At 37.7% G+C, this 15,073-nt stretch overlaps 3 protein-coding genes across 3 annotated transcripts; 1 reads left to right on the top strand and 2 right to left on the bottom strand.

The window, feature by feature from the left end:
* Window positions 1-3,675: 3,675 nt before the first annotated feature.
* LOC103417981 (F-box/LRR-repeat protein 25-like) lies at window positions 3,676-5,974 on the top strand. The gene is made up of 3 exons (XM_008356140.4): window positions 3,676-4,039; window positions 4,552-5,470; window positions 5,578-5,974. Exons 1-3 carry the CDS (start codon window positions 3,980-3,982, stop codon window positions 5,589-5,591), a joined length of 993 nt encoding a protein of 330 aa, XP_008354362.2. The 5' UTR covers window positions 3,676-3,979; the 3' UTR covers window positions 5,592-5,974.
* A 222-nt stretch (window positions 5,975-6,196) lies between these two features.
* On the bottom strand, window positions 6,197-8,513 carry LOC103426578 (uncharacterized). Its single transcript, XM_008364667.4, has 3 exons — window positions 7,879-8,513; window positions 7,316-7,500; window positions 6,197-6,883 (listed from the first exon to the last, which is right to left on the bottom strand). The coding sequence occupies exons 1-3, from the start codon at window positions 8,390-8,392 to the stop codon at window positions 6,362-6,364; spliced, it is 1,221 nt and encodes a 406-aa protein (XP_008362889.2). The 5' UTR covers window positions 8,393-8,513; the 3' UTR covers window positions 6,197-6,361.
* Window positions 8,514-10,122: 1,609 nt separating this feature from the next.
* On the bottom strand, window positions 10,123-14,834 carry LOC103447824 (putative clathrin assembly protein At5g35200). The gene is made up of 16 exons (XM_008387027.4): window positions 14,669-14,834; window positions 14,098-14,220; window positions 13,942-14,011; window positions 13,731-13,828; window positions 13,410-13,551; window positions 13,238-13,338; window positions 12,870-12,953; window positions 12,655-12,705; window positions 12,504-12,569; window positions 12,350-12,415; window positions 12,187-12,267; window positions 12,017-12,094; window positions 11,525-11,671; window positions 11,352-11,427; window positions 11,128-11,240; window positions 10,123-10,931 (listed from the first exon to the last, which is right to left on the bottom strand). The coding sequence occupies exons 2-16, from the start codon at window positions 14,191-14,193 to the stop codon at window positions 10,557-10,559; spliced, it is 1,644 nt and encodes a 547-aa protein (XP_008385249.2). The 5' UTR covers window positions 14,194-14,220; window positions 14,669-14,834; the 3' UTR covers window positions 10,123-10,556.
* Between the last annotated feature and the right edge of the window lie 239 nt (window positions 14,835-15,073).

Here is a 15,073-nt window from a genome sequence, read left to right as displayed (position 1 = left end):
TATGTATGATGATATAGAGTCATGCAGTAAAATCTAAAATATTGGTTCTGCACATTTAATTTTCTCTTTGTGTCTTTGCTGTAACGGATGGCTCTGGGAGACTGGGACTCTGAGTGCAAGCAGATGCAGTGCAACTCCTCCTACACATGCATGGCTTGTGGTAGGTCATAATCTATCAAATGGTTGTAGTTTGCGTGGAATGTTTATTTGTCACGTAACAAAAACTGAATTACAATCACATATGTAAATTTCGTATTAATTTATTTTTCATCGATACTGATCATCATGTTCTTTTTTTTCCTCGAAACAAAAGATATGATTTACACCTAGAGATAGGAGAGTGAGCTAAACTTCATAATGGGCAAACAATAATGTATTTTAAGTTTGTTTTTGGCTAGAATCAAACTAAAATCTCTCACTTACAAATACAAGTAAAGAAGAATACCACTATACTGTAATACTCAACACTGATTAACATGTTCTGAGTTTCTTTTGTATGATTATTTTGGCATAGAAAGACAAGGAACAAAAGAATCTAGCTAGGGTCTAGTATGTTGTACTATACCGTCGATAATGGCACAAGGCGGGCACGTAGGCGTGTTTATTTCATTTTTATTTTTCAAAAAGGAGATAATAATAAGTTGATTATAAATTATTGTGAGTACCATGTTTAAGAATGGGAAATTAATAAACACCACACGTGGTATACATGTTATTTACGTGGTTTGGCTATGTAAGTTTGGTAGCAATAACAAACTTTCGCTATATTAATAATAAGTACAATAAAGAATTTTGCTCAGTCTCTTGAATTACAACTTGACAACAAATCTGAAAGAATAAGAACAAGAAATAAACTTTTATCCCTTATTTTCTCTCACACACACATTGCTCTTACAAATTACAATATTCTCTCACTTAACTCCTCAAGTGGTATACAACTTATTGTTTTGCTCCTCTTCAAAAACTAGTGCAATAGCTCTATATATGACATAATAAAGATCATCTTCAATAAGGAATACTAATCCTAATTGGAATCTAGTTATGGATCCTTCTCTAATTAAGAAACAAACTCCAATCAGGAAAACCACTCTAATTGAAGAAACAACTTTATAAGGAGTGTACAATTAAATTTATGGAGTGCCAATAATAGTTCCCAAACATTATTACTTAAATTTCATTAGTAGCTAAGCTTTACTCTTCCAAGTTAACAACAAATTTTTCATTTGTCCTTTCAACTTACTTTAAATTTAGTTATTTATCTATTTCAATCCAATCCTCTACACAAAACATAGTCTAAATTCCACTCCTACCACAGCTTAGAATATTGCTTGACCTTAGTTGAACAAATCAAGGCATATATATTAGTATAAAAATGAAAAAAAAAATCAATGTATATATGGGCCGCCCCGTAACCCATATATAAAGTAACATGGAAGGAGTCGGCCCTTCATCAACTGTAGTTCATATTTTGTGGTGAAAAGGTGTGTCACATTCCTAAGTACTGTCCATGAGTTAAAGGAGCAGGTCAGCCTTTTCCAGTTTCAATGTTTTGGTCCACCAGGCCTTTTGTTCTTACTATTTGCATTTCAAAACCAAATAACTTCATATTTTTTTCCATTTGATGTAGATTTTTTTCATAAACGATAAGATAATTATACTAAATTATGCTAAGCTACAAAGAAATTTATCTAAGTTCATTTAAATGATAGCATAATTATGCAGAGTAGGGTTTAGTTGACTTGGTTAGACAACGTGCTCTTTCTTACATGCTTAAATTTGAATTTCCTTTATCATGTAGCGTAAATGCCAAATCATTGACAAGGATCACATCAGTAAGTTGCCAGATGATGTTTTTAATACTATCATCTCATTGTTGAGCATGAGGGATGCTATACAAACGAGCGTATTGTTGCCTAGGTGGAAGAACATGTATGCATACATATCGAATCTTGAATTTGATTGGTGTGATCCAGTCGACACAACTCATGAAGAAACTGTCAAGAGAAATGTGTGTGATTTTCTAACAAAAATAGACAGATTCTCAGCCTGTCATTTGGGCACGAAGGTTGTCTCCAAGGTTCCTGCTTCTTTGAAAGTAAGCGGGCTCATCAACTCAATGACCAGTTTTGCTATTAGAAGGGGTGTCGAAAATCTTGACCTTTACTGGCAACCGAGCTGGTCGCGCTGACTGGAGAACCGTTGACTTTTCTCCGGCTCAGATCCTTTTACACCGTGAAGAATCCAAATTAAAGTGTCTTTCCTTGCGCGGATGCATGCTTGAGTCAGATTTCAGTAATCGACTCGTGTTCTGCGATGTAAATCTTGATGCTGGACATGTTGAGCCGGGCGTATGTTTCTCTTCTTTAAACCTTGAGTATTTGACACTGCAACGGTGTTTGGGATTAGGAAGATTGTTGCAATGATGATTCTCTTCGTCGCTTGAAGGCATTGGTGGTGAGTCTCTGCGAAGGGGTAAATGGGATTGAGCTCAGCGCCACCCAGCTCAGCAGTTTCTATTACAAGGGTGATAACATACAGCTCTCTTCCGAATCGGTTCCCAATCTGGAGGAAGTGCATGTTACGATGAAGGAAGTTAATGTGATCCCTACTTTTGCTCGGTTAGAGAAACAATTTCCTTCCTCATGTCAAGACTATTAACAGTTACCAGCATTCGTTCGCGTAAGTAAAACATGGAAAACTCCGAATGGCTACTTGGTTTTTCGACAGATTAACTTCACGTGCTCTCAGTTTTCTTCTTTTTCCCCTTGTCTTTCGTCGCAGGTTAAGGTCACTGACCATTCACCAAGGCTCAGCATCTGGGGCGGTGTTTCTTTCGATATCCATATATATATATGCGTGTGTATATATACATGTATCAGTTCTCTCCTAGAAGCTCTTAACCCTGCTTCAGATATTCCATTTGGCCTCGAACCTTCGCTGCATCTAATTGTGGTTGCAGAAGAAGCTTTGTGGGCTTCAGATTACTTGGCGTACTTGTTTGTAGTTGCTGTCTAAATTACTTTCCAAAATCCGGATACATATGCAGTTTGACATGTACAATGTGTTATGGAGGGGAAAGAAAACAAGAGTCTAATGGCACTGAGTCTGTGTGGTGGTAGCAGTTTTTTGGATTGTGAATTGCTTATTCCATTCAATGAGCCTTATTAGGAAGAGATTTTAAGATAGGATTGTGCGTAAGACAACTCTCTCGCATGAGTTGGGTTCAGTCAACTTTCGTTTCAAAACCCTTTTTGTGAGTAAAAAAAACAAAAGGAGACAACTAAAGAGAAACTTTGTGGGTTTTTTTTGTCGACTAAGAATAGTGTTTGGCTACTCATACATTGAGTGAGCTTTTACTTAAAACTCATTTCTTATTCATAAATCTTCGTGTTTATGATGAAAATTGTTCATATTATAAATTACTTTATAAAGATTATGTATATATGCAAAACAATCAATTAAAATTTAAGTCTTAGTAACCGAATTGTATAAGAACATATGGACGGGAATGGTAAAAACATTACAAATTGACAACTATCTATCTATTTACTACAGTTGATTCACTTAACAATATTACTTTTAAGTTTTTTTTTTTGGCATGGATGATTTTTACAGAATAATTTAATATATGAATGGTTTCGATTATTAGAATAGATTTATGTGAACAAAAATTTCTACTCATTTTTTAGTAGCCAAACATTTATCATCGACTAAATACTGTTTTTTTATTTAATAAAACGAGATTTGGGAAACTACAAAGAAATTGTGTGCATAGTGGCGGGCACACGGTAGCATGGAGATGGGACACTTGTCTCACAGACGAACGTAAATTCTGATTTGGGGGAAGATGAAGATTAGGGCTTAGTTGTTGTTGGCTCAGTTCGTCGGAGCCCCGAACCCTAAAACGCAAAATTGCATTAGGGCTTAGGGTTCTGAGAGCTTCCGTTGTAAAAATCCGAGCTCTCTGAAGACCGAAATCATGAAGAGACAGCGCGGGGTACCTGCCACTCAACCACAACGGCAGTCTTCTCCCAGAAAGGTACTTTATTTTTTCACTTGTTAATTTGAAATATGTGTGTGTGTGTGTGTGTGTGTGATCTGTACTTGGATTAAATCAGGTGTATTTGAAAGGGAATTCTGTGGTCAATTTTCAATAAATTTGTTTATTTTTTCCTGAATTCTTTAGCAAGTTTAGGTCGAGTTCGAAGAAAAACAGGATTTTGTAGAACCCCAGAAGACAAAATTAATGATTGGAAGTGTATTTCGTTTGGAACAAATTGAGATGATTGGATTTCATGTGAAAGTTACAAATTTTCCATTAAATTGTAAGTGGTTGAGCTACAATTTGTAATTTTAGGAGTAATTCACCATCCAGGATTAAAATTAGCCACTAATTGTCGGTCCATTGTGTAGCTTAGCACAAATCACCCACCCGGGCTACCCGTTGGAGTAGAATATCATTGTATAAGAAAATGAATTAGTTGCTATTGTCAGTTTTTTTGTTGATTAAGAGATGAGTCTGACTTTGATATTTGATCTGTAATCATGTAGTGGAAGATTAGTGGCAATGATCACATCAGTAAACTGCCAGATGATATTCTTTATACCATCATCTTGTTATTGAGTATGAGGGATGCTGTGCGTACGAGTGTATTATCACGCAGGTGGAAGAACATGTATGCATACATATCAAATCTTGAGTTCGATTGGCATAACATAACCCCCACACCAGTCAACTACAATTGTGGAACTGTTCCCAAGGGTTATGTGCGTCATTTTCTAGGAATAATAGACAGATTCTTAGCGCGCCATTTGGGCACGAAGGTTGTCTCCTTCAAGGTTTCCTGTTGCTTTGGCAGTATGTATGCTCATCGAATCACTGACTGGATCATTTTTGCCGTTAGAAAGGGTGTTGAAAGTCTCGATCTTGCCTTTACTTGTGACAAACCAGCTGAACGCCATGATTGGAGAACCGTTGACTATTATCCTTTTCCTACTCAGCTCTTTTTGCACGGTGAAGAATCCAAGCTAAGGCACCTTTCATTACGCTCAGTCACCCTCTGGTCAGATTTTAGTGATCGGTTTAGAACCTTATCCACTCTTGTGTTGTGCGATGTTAATCTTGCTGGACCCGTTGAGCCACGCATGTTTTCTTCTTGTTTGAACCTTGAGCGTTTAACATTGCAATGGTGTTTTGGATTAGAAAGGTTGTGCCTTGGTGATTCTCTTCATCGTTTGAAGGTACTGACGGTGAGCCTCTGCGATGGGTTAAAGGGGATTGAACTCAGTGTCACCAATCTTACCATTTTTCATTATAAGGGTGATGATACAGAGCTCTCTTTCGAAAGGGTTCCCAATCTGGAGGAAGTGTGTGTTGTGATGAAGGGAATTAATGTGATTACTACTTTTGCTCGGTTAGAAAAAGAACTTCCTCATGTCAAGACCATGACAGTTACTAGAGATTATTTGCGTAAGTAAAAGATGGACAACTCTGTGTGGTAACATGTTTTTTTCGAACGAGCTAACATGTCATGCTCTCACTTTTCCTCTTCTTTATCCCCTCGTGTTTTGTTGCAGGTCGGGGTTACTAACCATTCAACAAAGGCTCGGGGTTTGGACCGGTGTTTTGTTTAATATCCAAGATAGCAGCTCTCTCCTAGAAGTTTTACCCCTGCTTCAGAAATTCCATTTGGCCTCGAATCTTCGCTGCATCGACTGTTGTTGTAGGTGTCCGATATAAACTTGTACCGTTTTGCATCAGATTGTTACAGAATCTTTGCCCCTGCTTCAGATCATGAGGCGTTATCATTTATAGTTGGTGTCGAATTTACTTTCCGAAACCTAGAAATTCAAATTCACATGTATAATTTACTTGGGGAAGAATTCAGAGGATTTTGTAGAATATATAGTGTAAAGTGAAATTTACTAGCTTTGTAGTTCTTCGTTTTTATGTAATGGCGGAATTTCAAATCGATTTTTTGGATGGTTTTTCGTGGTTTTTGTTTCTTATTGATTCGTGTTTCTAATGGGTAAAAAAGGCTTCCCAATCCCATGCTTGTTACAATTTTACCATTGCTTGTACGTGTTTTAAGTAACTGCGGTAAGAGCGCACGAGATTTAACCCAGTTGATCAGAGCAGTGTGCATTTTGCACTCGATATCAAAACTCCCTCCATAATTAAACAAATAAGAGGCAATTTTGAAATAGACTTCATTTGCTTTATTAATTTCAACAAGGAAGCTTTGTATAAGATGCTGATACACATATAAGTACACAATCCAGCCCACCCGACCCGAAAAACCGAAAAGAAGAAACCGAAACTTTACAATTCAATTGGCAAGCAAGCTGCTGCCAATTTTGTCTAATCATATTCATCTACCGCAAGCCAGTCACTTGAATCCTCACCTTCTGAATCTTTCCCCTTTGACCGACCAGCCTTTTGCCGGCCACCCTCGTTTTCCGAGCTTCGATTCAGCTGAACCCAATCATTTGATCCATTGGGTGAACATGCCCTGGCATACGGTCCTTGCCTTAGTCCTGATTGTCTACTAGAAACGTCATTCTCTTCGTCCTCTAAATCGCTGAATGAGATATCGTCTTCAGGTTCGTGTTTTCTTTGGCCATCCACAAAAGTGCCAGAGCTAATACTTGCACCTTCAGACCACTGCTCAGTGCCCTCTTCGTCATCGGTCTTTAACCTTTCTGTCGTGTTAAGTATTTCAGTCGAGGCTTCCTTTTCTTGAGATGAGCTTCCCTCCCCTTGTGTCTTCCCATCCTGGATGTGATTTTTAGGTGAAACGAGAATTGACTTCTCTGGGGCATCCTCCCGTGTGTTCCTCTTGTTATGCAGTTTGTGCAGAAGTACGTCTCTTGCTTCAACAATCTGCAAAGAAAGAAGTTCTATTTTTTAAATAGTGCTACAAGTAGTGTCCGAAGCTGCAAAGTGGAATTGAACACATCCAAAGTTCTATGATGCTATAAAATCGGCTACTAAGTTAAGAGTTAAAACGTATAACAAATATGAGGAACAAGGGAGAGACAAACTACAACATCAAACGAAGTTGTATAAGAGCAACTGGTGACGGGTTATGCACATCATGCCCATATCTCAACTCTCACTTATGCAAGCTGCGGTTAGAATGGCTATCGTAGAACCTTGAAATCAATATACCAAATATAGTAAATTGAATTTATGAAGACAAACGCGCGCTGAATTCTGTATAAAAGTCAACTTCCAAAGTGTCCTCAAAAGAAAATTGGACATGTAAATACGGATAAGAAGCGTGACAAAAGACGAGAAAGATAAACTTCTTGCCTTGGGCGTTGCTAGAAGCTCAAAATCATGTTCGTTTAGTCTCGGGAGCAACAACAAGAAATAGATCATCCAAAATTGCTCCTCACTCATGGAATTGCAAAGCCGGGCTCTTAGATCTGCAAATCCCGGAACCAATTGTAAAACAGCGGACACATGCTCTCTCTGAGCATCCGACATGCTGAAATCTGCAATAAAACCAGCACAAAATCAAAACCAACAAGCATAAGATTGTAAGAACCAATTGTTCAGTCTGTTTCAGTTATCTTGTCAATCGTTGTATCGCAATCACAAACAGATTCAGAGGTCTCCGATACCAACTCCGGTATCTAACATTACACAATTAGAACACGAAAATCAAATCGAACAAAAACTATCACAGCGAATGCGCAACAGATTTCCAGTAAATTTCGATATCTTCAGAACAAACTCAAAGCTTCCTCCGAAGAAACTTGATCTTTCAATTCACAATCCACAACTTCATAAGAAAATTAAAGCAATAGACACAAAGAAAGTAGGCAAAACTAACATTGCATTCAATTTGAAGTGGAAGCTAGCAACTTTACCATGATCGAGCGTCATTGGAAAGTCGGTCCAGCAGTCCGGCATCACCGAAATATCGGTGACGAAACCGAGAACCTCGTCCGTGATCCCCGGCACGTGACCGCCGCCATCGTCGCCGTCATCATCAGCTCCACCTTCTTCTGAAGCTTCGTTTTGAAGCTGCAACAAGCCCGAAGCGAACTTGGAGATCTCAGTGACGGCTTTGTTGCTGTTAGTAGAGAGCAGCGAGAGGCCGGTTTTGAAGCTCCCGCCGATCTCCACCAGATCATTCCGGATTCCCAAAAGCGCCGGCGATTGAGATTGCGATTGCGACTGGGGCTGGGAATTGGACGAGGGAAGGGCGTCGTTGGATGGCGGTGATGGAGGTGGAGCGAGGAAGGTGGCGACGCCGCGGAGTTGGCGGCCGAGGGTTTGGCTGAGAAACGACAGGTCGTTTTGGGGTTGCTTGGGTTCTACATCACGCTGGTCGTCGTCGTCGTCTTCTGGTTGGCGGGGAGAGCTGAAGAGCCAAGACATTGTTTGGTGAATTGAATTGAATTGCTTTCTTTTTGGATTTATTGTTGTGAGAACATCAGCGACATGATGTGCTGAAGAAAAAGCTCATTCATTTTTTTTGTATTTTTGTTTTTTATTTTTTGAATTTGTAATTATATATATATATATACACACACATATATTGCAAAATATCTAATGAAATTTTAAAAAAAAATCTCATTTTTCACAAAAATTGTGAGCGAAAACTCGTGATTTTTACTAGTTTTGTGAAATTCCACAAAAATCATTGTAAAATCTATTTACATAAGAATTTCGCCGCATCATGTGTTTCTTTAAATATCTTTTAAATATATATCTATCCACGTATATATTTAAAAGATATTTAAAGAAAGCTTTCAAAGATGTCCATATCGACAGAAGTTCGTTCTAATTATTTTCAGCACCATTATTGATTTTTATTTCATAAACAATTCTGTGAATCACGGTAAGACTTCTTAATTACATTTTTTACAAAAATTGTATATACTCAAAAGTTTTTAATTGGTTTTGCAAATTTCTTCGTATAACTTTCACACAAATTACAAGTTATAACACGTTTTCAATTCGGTTTAGTGAATTAAACAATCCAAAAAAGTAATTATACCATAATAAAAGCCATTGTAGTATGTCATTTGTGATTAGCAACGAGGAGGAATAGAATGGTTTGCGGGCGACTCCAAGCCAACAACAAAGCTCTCCGCTTTATGAGGGTTCAAAGTGGGAACGTTATATAGTACACAACCTTAAACTTATTGTGTAAAGTGGTCGTTTCTACGATTCAAACTATGACATTTCGATCACAAATGAACAACATTTTCATTGTATAATACTTAATACAAATAACCAAATCAAATTTTAGGGCAAGTGGGCCCTTTACCACAGCAATGGAAAAGTGTTGAATTCTTACATGAGAACGTGAGTTCAAATATCGTCAGTGATTAACCTAATATCTAATCTAACAAAATCTATCGTTTGACCCAAAAAAAAAAGGATCCGGTCCCTAGTTTATAATGTTTATTAACTAAGACTTTATTAGTTTTTAGATTTTGATCAAAGTCCCTAGCATTAATATATTAATGAATTACATGTAAGTTACATAATTTTTATATAAAAAAAATTAGTAATTGATTTAGAGTTCTAATACTCACACCCTTAGTAAACTCCTAATTAATTTTCAATTCAAACATTTCACAAATATAAAAAATTAAATTAGAATAAGTTTGTACCCATAAATTTTTTTTAATCTTATATGTATCCATTCTTAAATATAACAAATTGTTAAAAATGTACCCTTTTTTTTAATATAAAATGTGCCCATTTTTTATATAAAATTTCATTCAATCTTTTCTCTAATCCATTTTTAAAACTTATATGGGTACATTCTATTTCGTTTATTTGATAATGTATCCATGTCAAGTTTAATAGAAGAAATTTAATAATGTTATTAAGTCTAATATCCTTTCTTTTGTGTTTTTGAAAAATGTACCCATGTTTTGATACAATAATTTTTTGGTTAATTTTGATACAATATATTGAGGAGTATAATTCATCTTTAATATTTTTAATCCCATAATTATGGGTTCTATTTAAAATCTCATTAATAAATAACTTTAAATTTCACTTTTAATTTAAAAATATAATAATCTACGTAGAAATACATTATTACATTAATGTCAGGCAAACATTGGTAGTTAGGGACCGCATCCAAAGGATTAAAAAAAAAACTCAAATTTCATGTATATCATTGTTACATACATAATATCTATCAACAATCACAAATTTTACAAATAATTTCTCTCATAGAGATGCTTGAAGGACCAAATCGGTAGAGGGAGGAAAAGAGAAAGGAAAACATACACAAAGATCTCCTGCGCAGGTCAAAAGAATTTACTCAAGTCGCCGTCGATCCAAATAACATAATTTTCGATCGTCAACGCAAATGGCCAAATAGCTCCAACTCCTCCCTCCGACTGTTTATTTAACAAAGAATCTTAATCCTAAGCTAACCACGGCACATACAAAACATATGGTACACGTCTCCCTCCGAATTTCGGATGCCTCAACGGCTAAAACTGACTATTCTTTCACGTCCTGTTCTTTCCGCGGCTGTAATTCTTGATAAAAATCTGTTGTTTGGATGGATCGTCTATAAAAGGCCTGCGTATGGGTTGTATGCTTGGACAGGGACACCGGGGCCGTAGGGGTGGGTAGGGGCTCCGTGAGGAGTTCCGAAAGGATTCATAGACTGTTGCTGTTGTTGGCCCATCATCATCATCATCTGCTGCTGCTGCTGCTGTTGCTGCAACATGAAGGCCTGCTGCTGGTTCGCCATTGCTGCCATCTGCACAGAATGCGGTGCAGCCATTCCGTTGGATGCATAAAAGGGATCGTGAAGTTGTTGTTGCATCATGGTACCATTTACCGGAGCAGGCTCCCATGGGTTGTAGCTCACATTCTGATTGTTTCTTCTGATTGCATCGTCATATAGGCTGTCTAGTGTAAGCAAGTCTAACCCTCCCGCCTTCACTCAACATTTGAATGGTGTCAGCAGTGTCCGTACATTAAGGGAAATAAAAAAGAAAAGAGAAAGGAAGTGTAGTGATAGTATAAGAACAAAAAATGTGTTTGTAACTAACTATACACTAATACTGGCCAATTAAATTCCATACGCGTAAACAATACGAGAAGGGAAATTGGTAGGAGAAGGAGAAGAGTACCAGTTTGCTAGAAGCCACGGCGCTCTCATTTGAGCTCGGTGCTGTAACAAGTGCCAATTCCCAACCTGTAGCTCCATTTTCTAGAGTTGGAGCTGTGGATGTTGGTTGGTCCGCTACAAGAACCACAATAGCATTTCAGAAAATAAAATTTATTATAATTTTCTTCTTAACCAAGAAGATTTGTGCATGTTTAAGAGAGAGAGAGAGAGAGAGAGAGAACTTACAAACTGGAACAATCGCTAAAGCCAGTGCATTCTTGTCATCCAACTCTTTAGTATTTGGAACAGGATCATTCAAACCCTAGCAACAAAGTATGGCATACATGATTAAACTTCAGAGGGACGACAGGATGCCAAAATTCAAGGGAAAGTAACTAACAAAGGATTATGTGAATTACCAGCAAATCAGGCGGTTCAGCTACAGGTGCTTCCACTTTCACTGGTTCAACTTTCACTGGTTCAGGTAGAGGTGGTGAAGGTGGACGTGCCTCCTCCTCCGGGGCCTTTTTGTACTCTATAGCCAAGATTTCTTTGGGGGCAACCACCTGCCAGGTTAAAGATTACACTTGAAGGAAATTGTTGCAAACTGCATGTACATAAAGCAGGCAGCCAATACATCATCAATTCTTATCAGCTGGTAGAGTTGGTTTGTGTGAGTATTTTCGGATCTGATCATTTTGTGAAAGCCAACAGCTTCTAAAAGCCGAATTTGGATCCGGAATTTTTTTTTTTTTTTTGTTTGAACTGCTTAGGTAAATCAAACAGGTCCCCATAGTATTTGCTAATAAGGACATCTGATGATCCACTATTTGCTTTCCTGATCAGGTTACATTGCAAATCTCTTCCAAAATAACAGAATTAATGAGGCAGCACCTCAATACAAATCATACCTGATCCTTGCGAGCTGTTGAGAACTGAGGAGCTTCTTTCACGTACTCTTCCATGGCTTGTAAAAACGATGCAGGGGGCTACCTCACCCAAAATGAAATCAAGTTGAGAAAATTAAAATTATCCAAGGAATGCAATGTGTACTAAAAAGGGTCTGCAAGCAAAAAGTCACCTGCTCAATCTTGGTAAACTTCTCTCCACGTCCAATATCAAGACTTTTACATACTTCATAAAACTCTGACAGCCTCTCTGCCTGAAATATGTAGACGGAAATTTAAATGTTGATACATAAAATAACTTCCCGGTCCCCACCAATATATTCCCCGAAAAACTACCTGCTGTCCTGCCCTCCGATATATGTCCAGCGCCCTCATAGCATCATGGCGTTGCATCTCAAAGAACTGTGGTATTAATCATCATTGTACACAATTAGCTTATAGTGCAAGCTCCAAATGTTATATTCCTACATAGCAAAAGATCATATCCTACCTTGTCAACCAAATTGACTGTTCCATCACTTATAGCTTGATAAATCTTGATGCTTTCAGAAGCAACCTGATTTTACGATGGAAGACATTCAGAGGAAAATAAAACATATTGGCTAGTCATTCAGCAAGAATTTATTGCAAGGGTCACTTACCATTGAGAGTGCTAACTGAACCACAAAATTATGAACTGCTGCCCCTTGCGGCTGCAAAATAAAATTGGTTCTATTAATTGAAATATAGTGTCACCCATCAAAGGTAACGTTATTTGGATAATCAACACTTGCTTGAACCCATATTCATGTTTAAACATATAGTGGCCCCACAGCATAAACCCATTGATTTTGAAGTGCTGATATATAAAACTTGCCTGGCAACCAAGTACACGAAAAAGAAGTTGTTGCAGGGCAGACAAATGCTCAAGCAATTCGGCAGTATCCAGATCTTTGGTCCTCTGCGCCACAATGTTAACTATTTAGTTGCAATGAAGCTTAGGGACAAGAATATGACTTGAATGTATGAATAAAAAGTAGCAATACAGCTTTGAGGGAAAAAATAAAAGCAACTGCAGGAAAATGAGGTTCTGATAAATCAAACGGTTTGAAATGTCAATGTGCCATATATATTGATGTAAAAGGTGATTGCTAATTTGTTATTGCTTCCCTAAGACGAAACTTATATAATTGGAAATGGAAGAATAAGCAAAAGAAATATGACATAAAGAAATAAACTTCTTACTGGGCGATCCATCTCAACGTCATATTTCAACACACGAAAGCATTCCAGTCTCTCCTCCAAGAACAAAGCATAAGTGCGGATCCAGGTGGAAAAATCCCATGCTGGGCAGTGAAAAGGTCAGTTTTTGAATGGATAAATAGTATGCGAAAAGGAGTCAGGGATGGCGAAGTACCATTGGGACTGGAATCATCTTTGAAATGTGCCAAGTTAAGCATATGGCTTCTACTTCTACCATAATTCATGAGTTCTTCGTAAAACGTGGGGTCCACTTCCCTCAAAGCACGATGAATAACAACTAATGTCTTCAATGCAACCTAAACACCAATCGATAATCAGTTCGTGAAAATTTCAAGCAAGACGCAATTTCATCTTGCTATGTTTGTCTATGAATGATAACCAAGATGAAGATTATTGCTGTTAGAGATAAATAATCAAAAAGTTCCTGTCAATGGATAACTTCTTGTATGTTTATCGGATGAGAAAATGCACATACCGCCCAGTTATGTGTCTTTGCTAACCTCCTTGCAAGAGCGTGGATGCAGTATGCAACATCAGCACGAGGTCTTGTAGCAGAAACGGCAGCAAAAATAGCTTAACAATAAATAAAAACATAACCTTATCAGTCATGATTTACAAACTCTTTCTCCAGATGCAGATGATCGAAAGTACATCATGCAGCTCTTCTTCAGAGAGAGAGAGTCTACCTCTAATGTACTTTTCCTTGGCGGGACGCTCAACATGGTTCGTAGCTTTGACTATCGCAATGTCCAATTCCTGCAAGAATGAATCCCCAATCATGAATATCGGATACATCATAACCGCGAGAAGCATCGGAAACAACCACAAACAAACCACGATACCTTGTAATCGCTGTTGACTTTAGCCAATGAAACTGTGGTGGTGTCCTTGAGGGCTCCAAGAGCTTTCCTGATGCTCTTCTGTGTACCTCCTGACATTCTCCCACTCCTCTATATATCGAAAATCTACAACGAAACCCGAAAAATTCAATCTTCTTTCCATTCCACGAATCAAAACCAATAAATAGGCAAGAAGAAATGATCCAAAACCTTAAATCAAACTAAAGTACACCGCTCACCCACCACTCAAAATATCAAATTTACGATAAATTCAAATACAAGCTGACAGAAAACTCCAACAAACTACCAAAAACCCTAAGTTTCCAAATTCCAGCTTCATAATTCAGATCCAACTAGCTACAAAAAGGAACAGCCAACCACATAATATACTAAAAAGTTGAAGACTTCATCACCAAATACTCAGAAACCGACTGAATTCCAATCCAAAATTCAAATCCAAAACACCAAACACAAAAAGAAGTCAAATTTCCCAGCAGCCAGTAGTGGCAGCTCGGAAATAAACGAAATGGCAGAGAGAGAAAGAGAGAGAGAGAGATCGGAGGACTTGACTTGCCTGAAACCGAACTGATGTGAGAGAGAGAGAGAGAGAGAGAGAGAGAGAGAGCAGAAGCAGAAGAAGAGGAGGAAGAAGAAGAAAAGTCGACCAGAAGAAAGAGTTCGGTTCTGGTTGGCCCGTCGGCGTCTTTCGACAATTACTTTCTTTTTTTTAAATAAAAAATAAATAAATTTCTTTTTGGTTTTAAATTTAATTATTTAATTAATTTGACTGAAGTTTCCCATCTGTCAGAAGGACAGAAAATACGGCTGTCTGAGATGGGGTAGTAATTCTCTACGATGCTTTACTGCCGCCCTTTTTTACTCCCCTCTACCGTTTAATCTTGCTGCGTATATCAACGTATGTGATTCGTTGGATTTTCCTTTCCCTTTTCTATCAATATAGTGTTATTCACGCAATCCT

The sequence above is a fragment of the Malus domestica genome, chromosome 02, assembly GCF_042453785.1.
Source record: "Malus domestica chromosome 02, GDT2T_hap1".
NCBI lineage: Eukaryota > Viridiplantae > Streptophyta > Magnoliopsida > Rosales > Rosaceae > Malus > Malus domestica.
The sequence above is the reverse complement of the archived record's forward strand: the minus strand, read 5'-3'. Positions and strand labels throughout refer to the sequence as shown.